This window comes from Cygnus olor, chromosome 2 (assembly GCF_009769625.2).
Source record: "Cygnus olor isolate bCygOlo1 chromosome 2, bCygOlo1.pri.v2, whole genome shotgun sequence".
Classification (NCBI taxonomy): Eukaryota; Metazoa; Chordata; class Aves; order Anseriformes; family Anatidae; genus Cygnus; species Cygnus olor.
The window spans coordinates 55406652-55429387 of record NC_049170.1 but is presented as its reverse complement, the minus strand read 5'-3'; the positions used below and the strand labels follow the sequence as shown (position 1 = coordinate 55429387).

General features: G+C 38.7%; 1 protein-coding gene across 2 annotated transcripts in view; it reads left to right on the top strand.

The window, feature by feature from the left end:
* ADCY1 (adenylate cyclase 1) overlaps nt 1-22736 on the top strand; it is a 168664-nt gene that overhangs the window by 82249 nt on the left and 63679 nt on the right. For both annotated transcript variants that reach the window (XR_005817336.1, XM_040548907.1), the window contains exons 5-7: nt 5296-5423; nt 21107-21265; nt 22590-22731. Coding sequence is in view for 1 of the 2 variants with exons in the window: in XM_040548907.1 (XP_040404841.1) it covers nt 5296-5423; nt 21107-21265; nt 22590-22731 (429 nt within the window). In the remaining variant the exon portion in view is untranslated. The remainder of the gene's footprint in view (nt 1-5295; nt 5424-21106; nt 21266-22589; nt 22732-22736) is intronic.

The window sequence follows — 22736 nt, the reverse complement described above, 5'->3', positions numbered from 1 at the left end:
AGATCAAGTTGCCCAGGGCCTCATCTAACCTGGTCTCGAACACTTCCAGGGATGGGGCATCCACAACCTCTCTGGGCAACCTGTTCCAGTGCCTCACCACCCTCTGAGTGAAGAATTTCCTTCTAACCTCTAATTTAAATCTCCCCTCTTATAGTTTGAAACCTTTCCCCCTTTTCTATCGTTATTTACCTGAGTAAAGAGTCCTTCTCCATCCTTTTTATATTTAAGTATTGAAAAGCTGTGATGAGGTCACCCCAGAGCCTTCTCTTCTGTAGGCTGAACAGCCCCAGCTCTCTCAGCCTATCTTCATAGGAAAGGTGCTTCATCCCCTTGGATTCAGTGAAATTTTCTAATTGGTGGAACAGTTTTCAAAAATGCATTACCACTATTAGCACACTGAAGTGTAATGTAGCTGGTGGTAATTTTCATGTCACTTCACCACACTTAGGATGTGACTACAAACTTTATCTGATAAAACGGATTCAATTCTCTCTCCCATAGGGTGGCTCACATCCAACACAGTTATTAAAATAGATTTGAATACTACACAGAGAAAGCATGTTGGTAAATCTTTCTGTTTTACTGAAGAAAAACAAAAAGTAAAAAAAGGATAAGTGACGTTACTGTTTACTGTTAATGAAAGCATGAGTAAACTGCAGGATTTTCACATCTTTAGCTATAAGGAGTTAGATGCTTGCATTTTTTTTATTTTTTATTTTTTTGACAGAGAAAGAGTGTCCTTTCAAAGGGGATTCAAAGAAGGGTTCTGAGGACTGTTTCACATTTGAATCTAAAACTGTTTCTTCATCATTTTATGAATTTACCTACCTGCATCTTTTGTGAATACTGCTGCACTGTAAGAGATTTTCACTGGGTTGTCCTTCCCATGGAATGTTTTGGGTCTTGTTTTTCTCTAACGCCCTTTGATACACAGAACAAAGTTATTGAGCTGGGAGGGGGGACAAGATCTTTTATGTTTTGTTTAATATTATAAGGGAATGAAATATGGTTGGAAAGTGTAAATATCAGAAACATAAACTAATGTTTTACAAAGGATGTCTCATTCTCACCGTTAACTGAAATTAATAACTCAGTATGATATTGTTCAGTTGCACCCTAAAGCCTTCTGACTAACCCTATCCAATTCACTGCCTTTTCTTCTAAGTTCCTGAAGGAGGGTGGCCATTTCTTTAACAGCATAACACTGTACATGCCCTTCCAAAGGCACTTGGAACAGTAAGTCATTTACTATGCCTCTGTGCAAAGGAAGGAGTAGACTATCAATGAAGGGAACAGGTATCAACACCCAGATATCTTCTGCCAGGCTAGGCTCAAATGCCTTGAAAGAGAGGACTCAAAACTTGCATCTTGCCCAATTGGACTTTCAGGTTGAACCACATTTATTAGTATATTAAGAATTCACAAGATCAATATTCTAATTTGCATTATTGCATATGTTGTGTGTATGCTTGGGATAGTATAGGTAAATTTTTAATCTGTGTGTCTATGAATGCATACGTGCACATATGTACCAATGCCTATATTTGTGCTGCATGGTATATTTGTCTAGCATGTTAACTGAAATATTGTGGTTTTTTTTTTCCTACTTCTGTTCCAATCTAATAAAAAAGTAAAATAAAATTGAATAGAGACTTGAAAATACTAATCTTTCTGCAAGTCTCTCTAGTGTCTTTATACACATCTGTAATATAGATAAATTTATGTTAATTTCTAGAGTGATTCAAAGCTTCCTAAGCCAAATTTCTATTGAGATTAACAGCACTTTGGCCTAGAGTGCTATACATTTTAAATATGCCGTATGTATAAATACACTGAAAATAAGTTACAGTGCTAACAGTGGTTACTTCTGTCTTGTTCTTACTCAAATTTCTGCATGTTTCATTGATCTCTTAGGAAGCAGAATGAAGTTCTAGGTTTGTGAAGAGAGATAAATACTAAATGCAATTTATTGCTGCTTTACATCTTTAGGGAGTTTTAGAGGTGTGGTTTTTTGTTTTTCCCTCCTCCCCCAATAGTCATTTCATACTGTATTCACTAAGGAAGGGCGGTAACTGTGATGCATTTGGCCTGTGTCATTGAATTAGGCTTCGGTCCCTGAGGATTAGAGGGACAGCTGGTGTAAATTAATGCAGTTCCCCTGAAACACATGATACCATGCTGATTAATATGAACTGAAAATTTGATGCCTTTTGTCTACCTGATACAAATGGTGACATCAATCTTTCTGCGAAACACATTTAAAACAAAACAAACAAACAACAACAACAAACACCTAAAACAACAACAAAACCCTCTTCTTTGTAATGGACAGATAGAATAAACTGTTGTATGTCAGAACTTGTCTAAAAGAAAGCTCTTAGCAACTTTGAAGGATCCTTTGATTTCCATGCTGGGCTTCTACTTCACTCTGACAAACGCTGTGAATGTTGGTTATGCCAGAGGGAATTCTGCAGATCTGCTCAGGAATACCTTGGTAAGGAACAACAGGTGGGCAAGCTGCCTGGATAATGCTGTGCTAGTAATCTCTGGTGCTTTTTGTCATGTTCATAAAACCAAATTATCAGCTGTTTCTAACAGGCATTGTTTGTATCATCTGTAACTAGAATTTATACCTATCACACTTGAATTTGTCACTGTTGCAAATGTGAAAAATATTGTTGAGTCAAGGGCTTTTTTTTGGAAGGTGCTGAGAAAACAAAACAAAGAGAGGAAAAGAGTTTGTTTTGATAATTTGCATATCAATGCTTATAAAGATTGCTCTTATAAAGCTGCACTTTATCTCCTTCCTGGAATTTTGTCTCACGTAGGGAGAAAAAGAAAACAAGTGATTTTGCTACAGATTACTGTATACTAATTGATGATTATAAATAAGAAAAGTGGAGATAACATCTGATAAGGAACAGAGTGGTATTTTCAGAAACACCAGGTGATTTAGCCATATGTCTTCCATCAAAATTAATGTGTCTCTAGAAAATGCCGTAGTTTTATTTTCTTTTATTTTTCATTTGCATGAGTAATGAACTGACATGGGAAAGTGGAAATGGATCGAGCTCTGTGCTGTCTTTTCCTTTCTCAAACTATCTACCAGTCTGCTAGACTATGCTGTGCCAGTCTGATAGAGTAATTTCGTGTATCCCACTATAAAATGTGAAGTATTGGTCTATAGCACAGTAAACTCTCTAAGAAAAACAAGTAATTTGAAATGAGCCATTTTGGACATAGACACTGAAGCAGAGAGAACACTGATCAATTAACACATACATATACAGCCCAGATTACTGAAATGGCTTTTCTGAATATCTTTTGGTTGGGTCAAATAGTCATTGCCTGTCCACAGACCACGCATACCAAATTTGAAGATGAAAAGAGCTTTATGGAGAACTGTAAGCTGTGGACCAAAACTGCATTTATTTTGGAAAGACAGTCTCAGCCTGAACTATTGAGTACCCTCTACTCCTTCAAGATTTGCCCACAATTTTTAAAAAATGGCTTATTTTGGCAGTATAATTTAGTGGTTTCTACTTAAAATGAGTGGTTTCTATTAAAAAACTTAGTGGTTTCTGTCCAAAAACCTTGAGTTGGAAGGTGTGTTTTGTGTCAGGATGGATTTTGAGGTTTGCATATTACTTTGTATCAATAATTCTTTTACTTTTATAATACCAGTTAGCCAGGGATCTCAAAATACCCTATTAAAACTTCAAGTAAAATTCATGAGACATTTTGTGGCTAGAGGGTACAAGGATACTTTAAGGCCCCAGTGACAATGCTTCCAGAATAATTATGCTCACATTCATTAAAATATATATGAGCAATGATAAATAACAGTATATTTTAAATTCTGTTGTACAGCAGAAGCCATTTTAAGTAGCCTCTCTTAGAAAAGCTTTTTCTACTAGTTAGGCATACCCAAAAACATGACTTGCTTCTTTGACTGAAGATATGAATTTACTGCTAAATTAATATGCACATAAAAAGAAGTTGGCAAACCAATTTTCCCGAAGTGTTAACGTGCCTTCTTCTATGCCTGAACTGAGGTAAATCTTAATGTATAATACTTGCTCAATATTCAGAAACATATACAGGCTTGGGAATGACAGCAGCTGGAAGAGTGTGTAATAATAAGCCCTGAATACTACGTATGACATGTTAGACAGGACAGGATCACTGTAGGTATAACCATCACTTCTGAGCTGGAATATGGGTAGTGAAATGGAGGCTGTGGTCAAATCAGGAAGGCTACAATTCTTGTAGGCAGAAGTTTGAATGAGGATATGTGCCGTTTGAAAAGCTAAAACAGTATTAATAGGCCATTTTTTCCAGTTTTAAATCACCACCAATCCCCGCACCCACCACCCCCCCAGCCTTTTGTCACTAAAGCCAAAAGTGTAAATTGGATTTCTTTAGTCAGATTATTTACTTTTTTTGTGCCATATCCTAAACGGTTAGAAGTTGCCATAGTCCAGCTGGAAGGTATACCATCATCTCTTCATGTTTCTTCATACTTTATTAGTTAAAGTCATGGCTTTTTTAAAAGGCACTTTGTTATGCATTCTCTGTTCAGGAATGAACTTTCTGCTCAGAGTGATGTAGTAATTATCATATCCTATCATTGCTTTTTCAAAATGGAAGAGGCTTAGCCTGATTTCTATGGTTGTAGAACTTGCATTGTATGCAAGCAGTAGATAAATTCAATGGCAATGAAAAGTGACTGTATCTTCTGATGTGCAGGTACGTCATGTTTATGCTGAGAGTGCTATACTTTAAGTTGTGATTTATGTATTGGTAATGCACAGATGTGCGCACGTTTACAAATAAATGCATTGTCTTTCCTAGTAACTGGAACTGGATTTGAACAAAAGCTGCTCAAAATACATTTTTTTCCTAACATTCAGTAGCTCTTTGACTTCAGTCCTTTCATTTGGATTCATACAGAATGAAGTGTCCTTGCAAATCTTGAATTCATATTGACCTAACATAAGGGTAAGGGAATAATTTTTGTTCAGAACTATAATGTTAAACAATGTTATCCTATGTGTGTTAAGCAATATGGGGCTGACTGCTATTTTAAATGTACATATTTATAAATAAATAAATAAATGTGCATATGTCAGCTGTACTGTACAGGGAACCCAGATTTCATGAACTGTAACTTATTTCACGTGAACACAAAAGGTTTCCCTGATTGACTGCATATTGTTGGAGAATATTTTCTCCTTTAAATATTATAATGTCTATATAAACAGTAAAGCTTTTCCAATTCTGTTTTTATTAAAGGAAAACCACTGCAGAAGAATAAAAATCCTAGGTGACTGTTATTATTGTGTATCAGGATTGACCCAGCCCAAAACGGATCATGCCCATTGCTGTGTTGAAATGGGACTGGACATGATTGACACCATCACGTAAGTATTGCATGTGGTATACCTGGACAGGAGTGCTGCAGCAGCTTCTGTGTGGCATTCATAAGAGGTACTTTCAGAGGAACAGTGCCTGCTACCATTCATACAATCACAGAATCATAGAATCATAGAATGGCCTGAGTTGGAAAAGACCTCAAGGATCGTCTAGTTCCAACCCCCCTGCCATAGCCAGGGATGTCACCCACTAGATCAAGTTGCCCAGGGCCTCATCTAACCTGGTCTCGAACACTTCCAGGGATGGGGCATCCACAACCTCTCTGGGCAACCTGTTCCAGTGCCTCACCACCCTCTGAGTGAAGAATTTCCTTCTAACCTCTAATTTAAATCTCCCCTCTTATAGTTTGAAACCTTTCCCCCTTTTCTATCGTTATTTACCTGAGTAAAGAGTCCTTCTCCATCCTTTTTATAAGACCCCTTTAAGTACAGAAAGGCTGTGATGAGGTCACCCCAGAGCCTTCTCTTCTGTAGGCTGAGAGAGCTGGGGCTGTTCAGCCTATCTTCATAGGAAAGATGCTCCAGCCCTCGAACTGCTGGCCATGCCTCTGGTGATGCAGCCCAGGATGCAGTTGGCCTTCTGGGCTGCAAGCACACACTGTTGGCTTATGTCAAGCTTTTCATCCATCAAAAACCCTAAGTCTTTCTCTGCAGGGCTGGTCTCAATGAGTTCTTCTCCCAGTCCATACTCATATCCAGGACTGCCCCACCCCAGGTGCAGCACCCTGCACTTGGACTTGTTGAACCTCATTAGGTTCACATAGGCCCACTTCTCAAGCTTGTCCAGGTCCCTTTGGATGGCGTCCCTTCCTTCTGGTGTATTGACTGCACCACTCAGCTTGGTGTCATCTGCAGACTTGCTGAGGGTGTACTTGGTCCCACTGTCTATGTCACTGATGAAGATATTAAACAGTACTGGTCTGAGGACTGACCCCTGAGGTACACCACTTGTCACCGGCCTCTACGTGGACATAGATCCATTGATCACCACTCGCTGGGTGCGACTTTCAAGCCAATTCCTTATCCACTGAATGGTCCACTCACCAAATCCACCTCTCTCCCATTTGGAGATCAGGATGTCATGTGGGACTGTGTCAAAGGCCTTGCAGAAGTCCAGGTAGATGACATTGATCAGTCTTCCTTTGTCAAAAGATGCAGTTGCTCCATCGTAGAAAGCCACCAGGTTGGTAAGGCATGATTTGCCCTTGGTGAAGCCATGCTGATTGTCTGGGATCACATCCTTGTCTTGCATGTGCCTCGACATTGCTTCCAGGAGGATCCTTTCCATAATTTTTCCAGGCACAGAGGTGAAGCTCACCAGTCTGTAGTTCCCCGTGTCTTCCTTTCTACCCTTTTTAAAAAGAGGAATGATGTTTCCCTTTTCCCAGTCACCAGGGACTTCACCTGACTGCCAGACCTTTTCAGATGTGAGGGAGAGAGGCTTGGCAACTACATCAGCCAATTCCTTCAGGACCCTGGGGTCCATGTCATCAGGCCCCATAGACTTGTACGTTTATTTTCATCAGGTGGTCTTGAACCTGATCTTTGCTTACAGTGGGTGGGACTTTGTTCCCCCAGCCTCCGTCTACAGGTTCAGGGAAATGAAAGACTTGGGAAGCCTGACTATCAGTGAAGACTGAGGCAAAAAAGTTGTTGAGTACCTCAGCCTTCTCCATGTCTGTTGTTAACAGTTCACCCTTCTCATCCATCAGAGGGGGGACACTCTCCTTGGCCTTTCTTTTCTGAGCAATGTACCTATAGAATTCCTTCCTGTTATTCTTTAGCATCCCTTGCCAAGCTCAGTTCCATCTGTGCTTTGGCTTTCTTTATCCCACCCCTGCACATCTGGACCGCAACCCTGTACACTTCCCAGGCTAAGTGTCCCTACTTCCAGTGCCTGTGCATTTCCTTCTTGCACTTCGGTTTGACCAGCAGGTCCTTGCTCAGCCATCCCGGTTGTCTGCCCTCCCTGCCTGCTTTTTTATGCAGGGGGATGGAGAGTTCTTGCGCTGTAAGGAAAACATCCTTAAAGTGTCTCCAACTCTGCTCACCTCCTTTGTCCCTGAGGATAGTGTTCCAGGGGATCTCAGCTACTAGGTCTTTAAATAGCTTGAAGTTTGCTCTTCAGAAGTTCAGGGTCCTGACTTTGCTCTTTGCCAGGCCCGTATTCCTCGAGATCACAAACTCAAGCAGGACATGGTTACTACAACCCAGACTGCCTCCAGTCTTGACCTCTTTAATGAGCTCTTCCATGCTGGTGAGCACCAGATCAAGTAATGCTTCTCCTCTGGTTGGTTTGTCTAATACCTGGACCAGGAAGTTATCCTCAATGCACTCTAGGAATCTTATGGATTGCTTACAGCCTGCTGTGTGGTTTTCCCAACAGACATCCAGGTGGTTGAAGTCCCCCATCAGGATGAGAGTGTGTGAGTGTGACACTTCTTGTAGTTGAAGCAAGACTGCCTCACCCACAGGCTCCCCTTGCTCAGGCGGCCTGTAGTAGACCCCAACCACAAGGCGTCATTTATTGTTGCGGTCTTTAACTCTGACCCATAAGCTCTCAACCTGTCCGTGGCTGTTTCTCAAAGCTAACTCATCACAATCAATTCCTTCTCTAATGTAGAGGGCAATACTACCTCCCTTCCTTCCCTGTCTATCCCTTCTGAAGAGTTCGTGGCCCCCTATTCTGATATTCCAGTTATGTGATCCATCCCACCACATTTCCATGATAGCAATCAGGCCATATTTGTCTCATTGCACCATGGTTTCTAATTCTTCTTGCTTGTTTCCCATGCTGTGTGCATTGGTGTAGAGGCATTTCAGTTGGGCAATCAGTCATATTGCATTTCTAGAGCCCTTCCTGATTGCATTGGTACAGTTTGAAAGTATTTCCCTGCCATTACTTAGAGTGATAGTGTTCTCAGGCATGCTTTCTTCACTCAGAAGTGCATCCCCTTCCCCCACCACGTCTTCCCCACTAGCAATTAGTACTGTTGCATTCAGATCACAGGTATAAAAATCAAATATACTGATTTTTAGGAAGGGTAATTCTAGACAACAATTTTCCACTACATGTAATCACTGTGACAAAAAAGTGCACAAGTACAACTATGTACTTGTACTTATACATACATGTACCTATTAGAAGTTGGAAAGATCATGGGAAATCATGAAATATTCCAGTTGTTATTTTCCACAAAGAAAGAAATCTGAATTATTGTTTTTAAACTGCTCATTTCACCCACCAGTATGCAAACTTAAAACCAGTCTTGATGTATGCCTGTTGTGTGTTTGTATTCCCAAAATGATAGCTTTCAGATTTCTCATTTTCATATGTCATGTTTAAACCTTCAATTTAGTCTACTTTTCAGAAATGTAATGCGAAATTTACTTTGCTGATAAGAAAGATTTTTTGATGTTTGAGATCTCTGCATGGATTGTTGTTTTACCAAGAAGAAAAATGTGAATGTGAGAGAACTGTGAATGAGCTTTTAGCAAGAGCTGGAGATCTATTTCATTACACAGGAGGGAAGGGAAAAAGGGATTGAGATTTCTTCACTATTACCTTATTCTATGTCTATGTGCGTACATGTACTTTTGTTTTGTAGAGAGGCTATAGGAGGGAGTGCACACCTGTATTAACTCTATATCTAAATAAATAATGGTCATCGCATCTGGGATGAGATTGCTGTTCCAGTATGTCGTGTGCGACGGGCACTGTAAAAGTGGGTCACATCAGACAGAGCCTTCACCTTTTCTGAAATGGAGAGTGTTTGGTCACTGTTTCCAGTAGTCAGTTATTCCTTTTCTCTGGTGTTAGCTGGGCTGCTGGAAATACGGAGTTGATTCAAGGTTCTGCTTCCTCTCACTTAACCCCCAAGTTTTTGTGTTGCACAAAAAGAAGACCTACCTTCTCTGCAAAGGTGAATAGACCAGTCTAATCTCAATTTAAAAATAGTTAACTATTAAATACAGAATATATATATCTATATAACAAACATAAGCCTTTTGAATTAAAATTATGTGTTTTACAATTCCAGTTACTCCTCAGTTATACTTCAATGCTGTATTAAACAAAAAACCTATTAAATCCATAGGATGCTGCTGGCTGCTATATGTTTCTTTATTTCAGTCTGTCTTCCAGTCTTTACCTTATGTATGTTCATGTGATGTCACAGAATCATATTCTAAAGCCAATTTGACAAAAGAATCACATGATTCATTCTTCCCATCAGTCTCTTTCCCAGGGACTTCTCCAAATATTTCTAATTTTTAAGCAGATTTTTAAAGCAGAATTTTAAAGTCATTTTTACCTGTTTGTGGCAACAGAAATACTTTCTCTTCAACTCAGAGATGAAATTTTCAGCTCCCTACCCAATTTATTCAATAAGTATAAGTATTGTTTATTGAATATTCATTATTCCTCAGGTAATTGGAATAACAAGTTGAGGAATTTGGTCAATCAGAAAGAGACTTAAAAGAAAATTTCTCACAAATTTCCATGCCTGGCATTTGGAACATTCTACCTTCTTTATTATTTCTAATAAATCTTTGACCACTTCATGCTTATTTGTGCAAACGCTTGATTTTGTAGAAGAGTGTATTATGATCCTCTCACTGAGTTCACTGTATGCTTTTCTCAAGAGAGTTGGTTTGTCTCAATGGAAGTAATGGCTGGTTCTTCAAACCCTGCTAATGACTTAGGGGAACATGGGCATTACCACATATACTGTTCTTTCATACCAACCCGAACTTTTCATATGAACCTGTATTCATTGATATTTCTTTGCAGAAGACTTTAAAGAATTAAAAATAGGAGAGAAGTATGCAAAACACATGAAGGCTGATTCCCATTTCTAGTCCAGTCCATGTGATTTATTGTAATATTAATTTATAAAATCTCTCACAATGTTAAGGGTTGGGTAAATGAGTCCATATTCTCCCTCTGGTTCAAAACATGAATACTTAAACACTTCCTGTTATCTTTGTAAAAGTTGTAAAACTGACAAAAGACTTTGTAATCTATGATAATATATGATCATCTGTGTTAACATAAAATCCTAAAAGAATCACTGTATGGTACTTTTCTTCCCTACAAACACACTGGAAGGGAGTACTTAACAACATAGCGCACAAAGGAACAATCCTGAAATATAAAAGAGATCCAAAAGTTATTTATATGTGTTCTTCCATACTATGTTTATAAGGAAGCATTGGGCTTTAGAAGACACATAGTTAAATATACAAGCCTTTTACACATTTTCAAAAGTCTATTTTTTTATTTTTTAATCCCTGGAAAACAGTACCTATTGCTCTGATCTCTTTTAAGCCCAGTATTAATCATTATTACATTAGTTATGCTATCTTTCATGTATACAAATAATAATAATAACTGTCTTAACATTTCTTTTTTGAATTCTCAATTTGACCAATATTATAAATTAATTATTTTCCCTTTGTATGTTATTATTTATTGGCTGCTGTCACAACAATGTAAATCTGAAAAAGGAATTGAATTAAAAAGGGTAGGGTGTTCTGGGACTGTTCAGCCTGGAGAAGAAAAGACTCAGGGAGATCTTACCAGTGCATACAAGTACCTGATAGGAGGGTGCAAAAAGGATGAAACCAAACTTTTCTCAGTGGTATCTAGTGATAGGACAAGAGGCAATGGGCAAAAACTGAAATACAAGAATTCCCATTTAAACATAAGAAAAAAACCTTTTGCCATGGAGGTGTTCAAATACTGGAGAGTTTGCAGAGGGAGGCAGTGAAGTCTGCATCTTTAGAGATATTAAAAACATATCTGGGCACAGTTCTAGGCTACCTGCTGTATCTGAACCTGCTTAGAGATGGGAGGTTTATCCACATGATTTCCAGAAACCCCTTTTAGCTTAAGTGATTCTGTGATTCTAAGCAGATGGGCAGATCCTAAGCAGTGTATTATCTAGAAACATCTAGTCAGGAATTGTAGTAGAATATAATTAAATGACAATTTCAGCATTTTATTTTTAACAGGATTTATAATTTTGGAAGACTTCAGAGTGTGTAGTCAGTAACCAGATCAAGGGGAGAGAGGGCAAGATGGAGAAGAGGCAAGGTTATCCTTTTCCTTTGTATATATGCAAAATGAATTCTATTTTTTTTTTTTTTGAGGAATTAATGTGAGTAAGGATCCAAGCTCAGTGCATATTTCTTTTCTCAGTTAAATGAATGTGCCAGTTGTGCTTATAAGGAAAAACAGGAAAATGATTCATTCCATGAACTCTTGCCCTTGATGGCAGTATTATTATTTTTCTTTTACTTCAAGTGAAGCAGCATCTCCACTTGTTCAAATATTGTTGGGTTCCGGGTCCAATTCTCTTGGTGACAGAAGCATGTGGATAAGCAAAGTGCACAAATAGCTCCAAAGCAGGAAAACAGGTTCTTCTGAAGATTAGGAAAATGTCTTCAGTCTTTCCTAAAGACCAAAGCCAGAATATGGATTGCCCAGGCTAATTTGTTTGAAAATATGATGAGCAAATGAAAAGGAGAAGTGTAGAACTTACGATGGTAAAGTTGGAATGAAACATTTTATATTTTAATGGTACGACTACTAGGTGTAGCAGCTTATCAGTCCCATGAGAAGCAGTCATTTTTGTTTTTAAACTCCTGTTATCCAGTGTCAGAGCTGGATGCCAGCTGGTACTGTTCTAAATGTCTATTAACTTTGCTGTAGAAACCAGGCCCTGGCATTGTAAACTTATGTTTTGAAGACATTATGCCTTGTGACAGCTTTGTCATGTTACCTAGGATAAATAAATATATAAAAGCATGATAATACCATCCAGTAAAGATGGATCTGTCAAAAGTGCCTATCCCAGAGATAAATACCACCACCATTTCGTTTTTCCAGGAAATCAAGGAATAGAAATTTCTAGTGGTTGTTTGAGAGATCTGTGATTTCACTGAGTTGAATGAGTTCATGTAAATTGATACTTTCTGTTCTCTTAGTGCTCTGTGTAGCTCTTATTTAGGTGTCCTAGAACATGGTGCTGCATGCAAGTATCATCAGAGAACGTTGCCTCAATTACATTTAGATTGAGAGTTTCAAATAAAATTATAATTTTTCACAGAAAATCATAAAACAACAACAACAAACTTTAAATTGTCACAATTTCATCTGCCTTCTACAATGCAGTTTTTTCAAGGGCACAGTTAAAAGTCAAACTAAAATCATGATGGAAGGATCCTTTTCTCTTTTTCTTAAAACAAACAAACAAGGAAACAAAGCAGATAGTGTTATATTCTCATACTACTCCAAAGGAACCTGTGTTGTCAATGTGTTTTGTGTCAGTGCCTCAGTACAAGCTAGCGGTTCTACTTCAGAGTCACCTAAGCCATCACAGCAATATTTAAGTGGGGGTTAAGTGTTGCATATGACCAGTATTGCTTTTAAGTCTGGACTGTCAGATTTTCTTAGGAATATCATTTAAAGGGCCATGTTCATTAGCATCTCTAATGTGGAAGATACTGTCCTCACCTCAGTTTTGAAGTCAGTTAGGCCAAGTATGCTCTTCACCTTATTTAAACTGCTACAATTGAATGTTCCAGTCTATTTGCTACAGTATTTTACTTTCTCAATAGATGTTTACTGGCTATTTGCTGTGTGGAGAAGTTTTGCTCAGCTAACCATGCTCTTCTCCCTCTTCCCCATATAATGACTAGATTTCTGATTTAAAATAGTGTGACGCAGGGAAATTTTATACATATAACAGTTTGCCCTTCCTTATGGAGCTCTTCATGAACTGATATAAATTGTATTAAATAATCCTTTGGCTCAATTAACAGCTATAAACTCTTAGGATATAAAATGTGTGAGTTGTTTAAATGTGCTTAATAAATCCACAGGGCAAGAAGTGAACAATAATGTTTCTAATTGGAAATGAGGAGGGAATGTGTGAGCAGGATATAAATACTAGATTTGAGACAGGAACAGAATATTTGGGATAACATTCATAAACTTCTTAGAAGTGTAATGGGATCATGTAACCATTCATATTGTCACATAAATGGTACATTTTCACAATACTCCTTCCCTTGACATCTTACTGGGAGGCAATTTTAGTACTGACTCAGAAAATTGCAACACTGGCTGGATCAGTGGCTATGTCTACATTAGCAGGTAGCATGGAACAGTGGCAGCACATTTGTAGATCACAGCAGCTGGTCCTGAATACTTCAGTTTAACCTATATGTATTATGGGGGAGGAGCTTTTTTTTTTTTTTTTTTTTTTTTGTAGCAGGACTTGTCTTGTCCTCTATATTGAATATTCCTACTACATGTGGAGTTTGAAGAGGTCTGAAGGAAAGAATCCATGAACCCTTGCTTCTTGAAATCCAGGCACCTCAGTGGGGTCTAGCAGGAGATAAATCAACTTTTCTCTGTGTCACATAGGTGGGTGTATCAGAAATGGATGACTCCACCTTATATGGATGACTCCATCAGTCATCCATGTAAAGCCTAACAGACGGAAGTTGGGCTTGTTTTCCAACTGCACGTTCTGTGGCTGCTTGTTTGGGCATTGTGGAGGCTGATGCTTGAACAGTCTCCTGCCTCTGGGCTTGGTCATTGGCTGAACTGTGGAAGGAAGGGGACAATAACAGTCCCTTTAAGAAAGCCCAAATGAAATGGCTGGAGTCATCCTGGAGTCTTCCTTTGTCTGAGGAAGAAGAGAGGCGCTATGTTACCTGGTGTAAACATTGTTGGTTCTCCAGAAGTCCTGGGCTCGGGAAAGTCTGGACAGGTGGGAGTGCATTCACCTTGAATTCTGGGAGAATCAGCAACAGGTGCATAAATTTTCAAATGAGGAAAAAGTTGTCTATCATGAGCTGACTTCACCATCATTGTTCAAATTTTTGTTAGCTTGTACCTCTGTCAAAGTGAACTTCTTGTTTCCTGAAGCAGTCAGTCCTTCACAGCCCAGGCTGTCTTGCTCCAGGTCTCTGTTGTCTTACTCCAGATGAGCAACATACTGGGAAAGTATGTAGCTCTAGCCAATACTGTTTCTGAGTCAGGGGAGGGGTGTGGAACATGCTCAGCAGCACAGATAGGTCCTGGAGTGTGGCTGTGGCCTAGCAGAATTGACAGATTCCTGGTGGGTGGCCATGGGGGAGACAGGAGAAGCCTCCACAGCAACCAATGGCTCCCTCTGCAACTGTGCCATGTCCTCCCAGGCCAAATTAGGTGCCCCAAGAGAGGTATTGGGGGACTGGGAATAAGCAGCATCCATCACTTGGTGTGGCAGTCCATCCTGGGCTCTGCTTACTTTTCTTTTTCCTCCTCTCTCATCCAAGCCCTTAGTCAGTGCCCAGGAGCATGGAGTAGGGACCCTGGGGAGAAGAACCCTGCAATCCTCCCAAGAATCCACTCCCCTACCTGGTATCCCACGGGCACAAGGACAGCTGCTAGCTCTGTGCTGCATCTGGGATGATCCTGCTCATGGCCATCCCCAGTGCTAACTTTTTTTTCTCATTTCTCTGTGCTGCCACCACCCTTGAGTGCTGCAGCCTCCCCTCCAAACTGCACACTGGGAACCTGTACTGCCTCCTGTCCACGGCTACGCAGGCACAAGGTGTCCCTTGAGGGCCTGACAGAGGGAAGGTCACTGTTGCCATCTTTGTATTTCTCTTTTCTTCAGAGAAACCTGTAGATAACAGAAAAGTGAGGCTGTGAGCTCCAAGCTGGTGCTAGGTCATGATAACAGGTAGGGTAAGGAAGAGCTTCTGCAATAGTGATGCTCCCTCATTTGGGTTTACCCCTGAGGGCATAGAAATCCCTGTTTCCTTCTCCTGAGATGGTGTTTGGCAGTCCCACAGGCTTTTGCTGCAGGTCTGCTCCACACCATTTCTGTCTGTCCATCCTGATGGGTGGGCTGCAGGGTGGAGTAGGAACTGCAGAGAAGGTTGTGGGCTGCCCAGACCCAGGCCAGGATCTGACTGCCATTCAGGGTTGAAATACTTTTTTCTTGGTATCTGAAATATTATTTCAGTGCTTTCAGTTGTCTGCCTTCCAAAGATGGTTGTGTAAGGTAATATCAATCTGCTCAATTGTTTATTTGTTTTTTTGTTTTGTTTTGTTTTGTACCTTCTATGAGAACATTCATTTGAAGTGTCCTCCTCCTCATGGCTTCTGTAGCAGTAACTAGCAAATTAGTTCAAATTCTTCCAATCTGAAGTTGGTTCACAGAAAGACATTCTTTGTCGTTAATATCCAAGAACTAACCAATTCCAAATTATGTTAAAGTGGAAATGACTCAGATATAGTTAGGGAGACATGCAAAATTCCTTGTGGTTGAAGGGCACTGTTATCTTAGAACTGTGCATACATAAAAATCAAACATATGTAACTGAACCAACAATCTTGACTATGCCACCTTTAACCAGGAAACATCTATTTCTACGCAGGTATTTTTGGACCTAAGAAAGGATCTAAATAACTTAAAGGAAATTGGGTAGAGAGATTCTACTTTTTTTTCCTCTGTTGCTTCAAATTCAGCATGGGTGTGGTATTTACTTCACAGAGCAATTCTGCAGATTATCTAAATGACTTTGACCATATGTAGCAGCACATGAAATATTTATAGCTAAGTAGAGAACTAAAATGTAAAGGATTAGTAGGAGACATAAGCTGTCAGAGTAGATGAATATCTTCTAAGCGAATAGACTACATGCCTACAGCTTAATATATATATATACATATATATGTATTTATTCCCATTTGTTTCTGAACTTCCTTTTGTATTAACATTTGGAAAAATTTTGAGAACATTTTTTCCAAACCTAGGAAAAATAAGTTATAATGAATAATTTATTTGCTAAAATTCTTTTAGTTTGCCGGTTCATGGCTTGTCTATGAAGTACTGGTATTTTTGCAGAAATGCATTATTAATTTAAAATGTATCATTAGGTGTTCTTGTGATATTTTATTACAAAAAAGTTGATGCTGTTTGGAAATATGATTGTGGTACTTTTCTGATGATGAAGGGTCTAGAGGGCAAGACATGTGGAGTGGCTGAGGTCACTTGGATTGTTCAGCCTAGAGAAGAGGAAACTGAGAGGAGACCTCATGATGGCCTGCAGCTTCCTCATGAGGGGGAGCAGAGGGGTAGGTGATGATCTTTGCTCTCTGGTGACCAGCAAAAGGACCCAAGGGAACAGTGTGTTGTGACAGGGAGGTCCTGGACTTTAGGAAAAGGTTCTTCACTGAGAAGGTGGATGGGCACTGGAACAGCTTCCCCAGGGCAGTGGTCACAGCACCAAGCCTGACGGAGTTCAAGAAGCATTTGGACAATGATTTCAGACACATGGTTTGATTTTGGGGTGGTCCTGTGTGGAGCCAGGAGCTGAACCTGATAATCTTTGTGGGTCCCTTCCAACTCAGGATATTCTATGATTCTGATTTTATATTTGAAGTCTCTTCTTTACACATTACTTAAATTCTTCATTTTTGATAGTTCACTGGAGTATGTTCATGAAAATTAGCTGCATAAGGGACACAGGGACACAGAGGTCTTCAAAGTAAATTCAAAAAGTTTAATAAACTGCCCATGAAGTTTTTTGTGTGTGTGTGTGTGTGATTTTGTTTTGTTTTGTTTTGTTTTCCTGACTCAAATTTAATGATGAAAGCACCCCTGAAACATATTGTGGTTTCTTGGAAAAATGAGAAAAGTTGTTCTTGATTTAGATTTTTTACTAAGTGACTACTTCTGGAAATCTTTTGTGCAAAACCAAATATTTTCAGATTCTGCTTTATGGTTCATTGGTACACTATACAGTCCAGATTTTTTAACAAGGAGTACAGTCATCCATGTTGTATTTCTTTGCTCATTTTTTTTTCATTTAATTTGTTATGATATTCAAATTTCTACAAGCAGATGAGTTTTTCCCCTTTCTCCTGAGCCAGTTGGGACAAAGAAAAGCATACATTTGACATGAGGTTTTATATACTGTTTTAAATGAAAAGGTTTTTAACATTAATTTACAAATAGAGAAATACACACTTGCAGGTATGCTGATGAAGATATTTATACAGGTATGCAAGAGAACATAGATAGGCGAGCAAACCATAATCCTAACATACTTTGGCTTGCATGCTGTCAGGTCTTGGTATAAAGTCAGTCGTTTACTACACATGCACAGGTGAGGTTAGGTTATCATTAACAAAGGTTAAGTTATCATTAGTTGGCTTATATTGTTAGCTCCTTTCATTTCCTCAGTGCTTTGTCAAGTTCGTAGCAAGCCCTATAAGAGTGGGATCCTTTTAGGACTCCTTGGAGTCATTTTTAAGGCTTGACTGGGAACAGATACCGAAAAAAAAAAAAAAAAAAAAAAAAAGAATCCTGACTTGCAGTGGTAGAAATAAGATAAGGAAATACTTTCTTAGAAAGTGGTGCATAAGCCTTTCTCTGCTGTTGTATAAAATATGACTGAAAACTGTGGTAGGCCTGAATTCCCTATGGGGACAAAAGATCTCCACATTACTCACATTAGTGGTGGCTGACATGGTACATACTTTAGCGCTTCATGGCTACAGAGCTCCTTGCTTACATTGAGGCCAGGTATATTGTGCTGCTCACCCCACATCTTGTCCTATGCTGCATGTCCCATGCAGTGCTACAGGCTTAGGGGAGAGTGGCTGGAAAGCTGTGCAGAGGAAAAGGATCTGGGGGTGCTAATTGATGCTTGCCTGAACATGAGCCAGCACTGTGCCCAGGTGACCAAGAAGGCCAATGGCATCCTGGCTTACCAGGGAGGTGATCGTCCCCCTGCTCTGGTGAGGCCGCACCCCTAGTACTGTGTTCATTTTTGGGCCCATCACCACGAGAAAGACATTGAGGTGCTGGAATATGTCCAGAGAAGGGCTACAAAACTGGTGAAGGGTCTGGAACACAAGTCCTATGAGGAGCGGCTGAGGGGACTGGGGTTGTTTAGTCTGGAGAAGAGGAGGCTTAGGGGAGGCCTTATTGCTCTCTACAACTACCTGAAAGAAAGTTGTGGGGAGCTGGGTGTCAGCCTCTTCTCGCAAATAACTAGTGATAGGACTAGAGGGAATGGCCTCAAGTTGCACCAGGGGAGGTTTAGGTTGGAAACTGGGAGACATTTCTTCTCAGAAAGAGTACTCAGGCATTGGAACAGGTTGCCCAGGGTGACGATGGAGTCACCATCCCTGGGGGTGTTTAAGGAAATGTTGGACTTGGTATTTAGGGACATGGTTTAGTGGGTGACACTGGTAGTAGGGTGATGGTTGGACCAGATGATCTTGGAGTTCTTTTCCATCCTTAATGATTCTATGATTCTATTTGCTCTTTCAACTAATTGTATTTTAAAAGTACAAGACAAAAATGCAATAGCTGTTCCTGGAATAGCTAAAAAGTCCTTCTAAAGACCTTATATTTAAAATATTGATATTTAAAAAAATACATTGGTTATTGAAAGCCAAAAGAAAATTGTAACCAGAGCATCATCCTTTTGGAAAGTTTAATTTGAAATCCTAAAGAAAATTAAATATTACACTGATTAGGTAGCTTTTTTATTCTCCCATTTTATATCTTTTTGGACTGCAACTTAACTGTGGAATGCCAAGTGCCACTGTAACGGGAACAGCTGCAAAGATTTATGCATAGCATTTCGTCTGCATTACTGTGTAAGTTTATTAGCTTCAAGGTTCCTTTTCAATGTTCACAAGTCAGGGTAGGGTGAAAGTATACTCCATTCACAGAGATAAAGAATCCTTCCTCAAAAGTGGCATCAAAATTAAAAATGCTTTTAATAACGACTTCACCAATTAATTCCTCCTTTCCCAAGTATACAATGAAAATCTCTGAAGATTAGATTTAATTTATGGATTGAACTCCATAGTTAGAGGTGATTTCTCTGCCACTCTTGCAGCAGCTTTGGAAAGATATTAGTATTTATAATTTCTCTTTATCTACTGTTCTTGCACTGATTTAGTGGTTTTACCATTTTCTTTGTCCTGCACTCCTATAAGAGAGTGGAGTCATTGCTTCATAGTACCTCCTCATACCCCTTCTCCTGCAGAAACAAGAATTTTTAAATATGTCTGTGGCCTTTCAGACTCACCATAGGAAGTTATGTTTAGTTAAGCATACCATAAAGGTAGAAGCACAGCACAAGTCTGTATGATTACTAGTAGTTGCAACAGTTCCCTAGCAGTAGCAGAGGGATCAGATGAAAAATATGAATTATTAAATAAGTACCATCCAAGATGATTGACAATCTGAGATACTTGGAAAAAAAAAAAAAAAAAAAAGGTTAATTTTTAACTGAGTATATTTTCATCAAAGTGGAAATTTAGTTAAAGGGTGAGTTTAGAGAACACCATAAATCAAAACTGTGGAGACATAACTAAGACAATAACATTTTTAAAATCTATTTTTCAACCTTTCACAGAGGAACTGGAGGGATCCATACCATCTCTTTTTCCAGATTACGTTGTATTATTTTAATGACAAATTTAATGTTTCACACTATTACCTTGAAACCAACCCACCACAAAAAAAAAAAAAAAAAAAAAAAAAAAAAAGAGTAAGGAAAAGGAAGTATTGTTCTTATATTGCAGATGTAGAACTGAAAACAGAGGATAAAATTACTTTGAGTGACAACAAATTGTGGTAAAAAAGAGAAATTTAATGATTTAATGCAAGTTTTCTGTGACTCCAGTGTATATTCTACTAGCAAGCAAAATCTTTTCCTTAGTGTTTAAGATTAAACTCCTTCATGATGAAAGAGTTTGCCCATCTAGGATTAAGTATGATTTTTATATGAATGATGAGTGGGGAGTAAAAAAAGAATTAGAGACAAAACACTAACCAGTAAAGCGAGGCTTTACAAAAAAAGCCAGGTATTGCATTTTAATACTGAGTTGAAAGTAGTCTGGAGTAGTGGTAGGATTGAAACATGTTTGTTTATTTGCATGTCAGGTTAAAATTAAGCCCAGTAAGATAGTTTTAACAATCTTCTTTTCATTCCAACGATCACCTTGTGTTTGCTTGTCATCCTGATGAAATAAGCACACATTGGGAAAAAGGAACATTTATGAGAGTAAAAAAAGAAGTAAGTGAATGTGGGATGCAAGATAAACAGGAAAGTGCAAGAGTTAAGCTGTCTGTCTTTGAGTTATTTGAGTTACAGCTAGAAAGTTCTTTGTTTCAGCAAAATCAGCAAAATACCTAAGCTTCTGTATAAGTGTGATAGCAAATACTGAAAATGAGACAATGAAACATAAAAGTTTAGGGAAGTTTCATGACAAAACCATTTACTACGCTTTTTTTTTTTCCTGTATTAAATGTAATGAAATGTAACCTTTACTGTGTTCCATTGAAACCTGGAAAATCAATTTCTTGTTCAAGAAATTTAGAAATACTGAGAAATTGGTTCAAGACTAATTAAAATATGAGCAAGAGAATAATTTCTTTATAATTACAATTGAGGCTTTGAAACTAGCCTAGGAGTGAAGGGAAAGAACAGTACCTGAATACGTCATCTGAGATTTTGAAAAGTTCCTGCCTTTTCAGTTATGTACATATTTGTTAACTTTGGGGGAAAGAGTGAAAAAGAAAATCAAGAGTAATGCTATTGTCTAAAGACTAATATCATGATGCTATATATTCCAGATCTGTTGCAGAAGCCACAGAGGTTGATCTCAACATGAGAGTTGGATTACATACAGGAAGGGTACTTTGTGGGGTCCTGGGTCTCCGAAAATGGCAATACGATGTCTGGTCAAATGATGTGACTTTAGCCAATGTAATGGAAGCTGGAGGGCTGCCTGGGTAAGTATGAGGAACAAAAAACAAACAAACAAACAAACAAACAAAACATATAAAAAGAATCAGATACCTGTACAGGTGAGGAATTTATTTCCTTTGCAAAATTTGCAATGTAATCGCTATTGATAAAAAGGATTAAGGGTTTTGTACAGTAGGAATAATCATTGCATTATATGATGTCTCCTGTGGAAGTGTCCAAATGATCTTAAGATTCATGTTAGTAATAGATTAGATTAGAAGTAAAATGTTAAGAAAAAAAAAAGAAGAAAAAAGGATTTTTCTTAAACATGCACATAAACCTGCAGCCATTCCATGAAGCACGTCTTAGAATTTGAAGTACTCCTTGGGTGTCCTTGGACTCAATTTAAATGGACACTGTTCATTTTCACAAATGTGCTTAGATGTGCTTCTGTATGCAACTTGCATTTGGACTGGGATCTACCAACTTCTGTTGGATATTTGTAAGATTATGATTTGCTGAACAGGAGGTCAATGGAACCTCTTAATTTTTTGGTTAAGTGAATTTCTATTTGCTGCATATGTCTCTCTGAGACAATTTTGGCAGTGTGTTTTTGTATGTTCTTTACCTTGAGGGTTCCCAATGGAAAAAAAATAAAATAAAATCTGAACATATTTAATAGAGAAGAGCAGTAATAGCTTTGCAGATATCTTCCCGGAAGACGTTTCAAATATAAGGGTTCCTTCAGGAGGAAATGTGAAGATAGTTTTGGGGATAAGCAAACTCAAAAATAGAATCACAGAATCATAGAATCATTAAAGCTGGAAAAGACCTCCAAGACCATCTGGTCCAACCATCTCACTACCACCAATATCACCCACTAAACAATGTCCCTAATAGTGTCAAAGATGGCTGTGCTGCCAAAACAAAGTGGATTAGAAAGCTGCCTTAAAACAGAGTAAGTAAATGGAACATGTCAAAGCTGTGAAGAGAAACAGAAAGAGAAGAACAAGGAGTTTCTTCTTTATGTACATGAGAGACTTGGAGTGTGGAGCCACAAGTTTCAAACAGCAGGCTGTTTTTCCAAGCAGGCAGTGAGGTAAACACTTAAATCCATGCAATGTGAAAGATGATGTGCAGACTTCCACTTTCTACAAATCATTAAGTCTGCAAGGATTTGGACAATCTGCAGTTACTGTTTTGCTCATTCAGCTCACGTTTAGAAAAAGCATTTAACAGAAATATTTTTGTGATTTTTTGGCTGCAAAGACAGAGCCCATTATGATCTTTTGCATGAGTCTATTACACTAGCAACTACCTAGTAATATATCTTAGCTTTGAAGAACAATGTCTTATTTTTCTCTCCAGGAAAGTTCACATTACAAAGACCACCTTAGAGTGCCTAAATGGGGACTACGAAGTAGAACCAGGATATGGACATGAAAGGAATAGTTTCTTGAAGAAGCATAATATCGAAACCTATTTCATTGTGCCATCTCATCGGAGGAAGGTAGG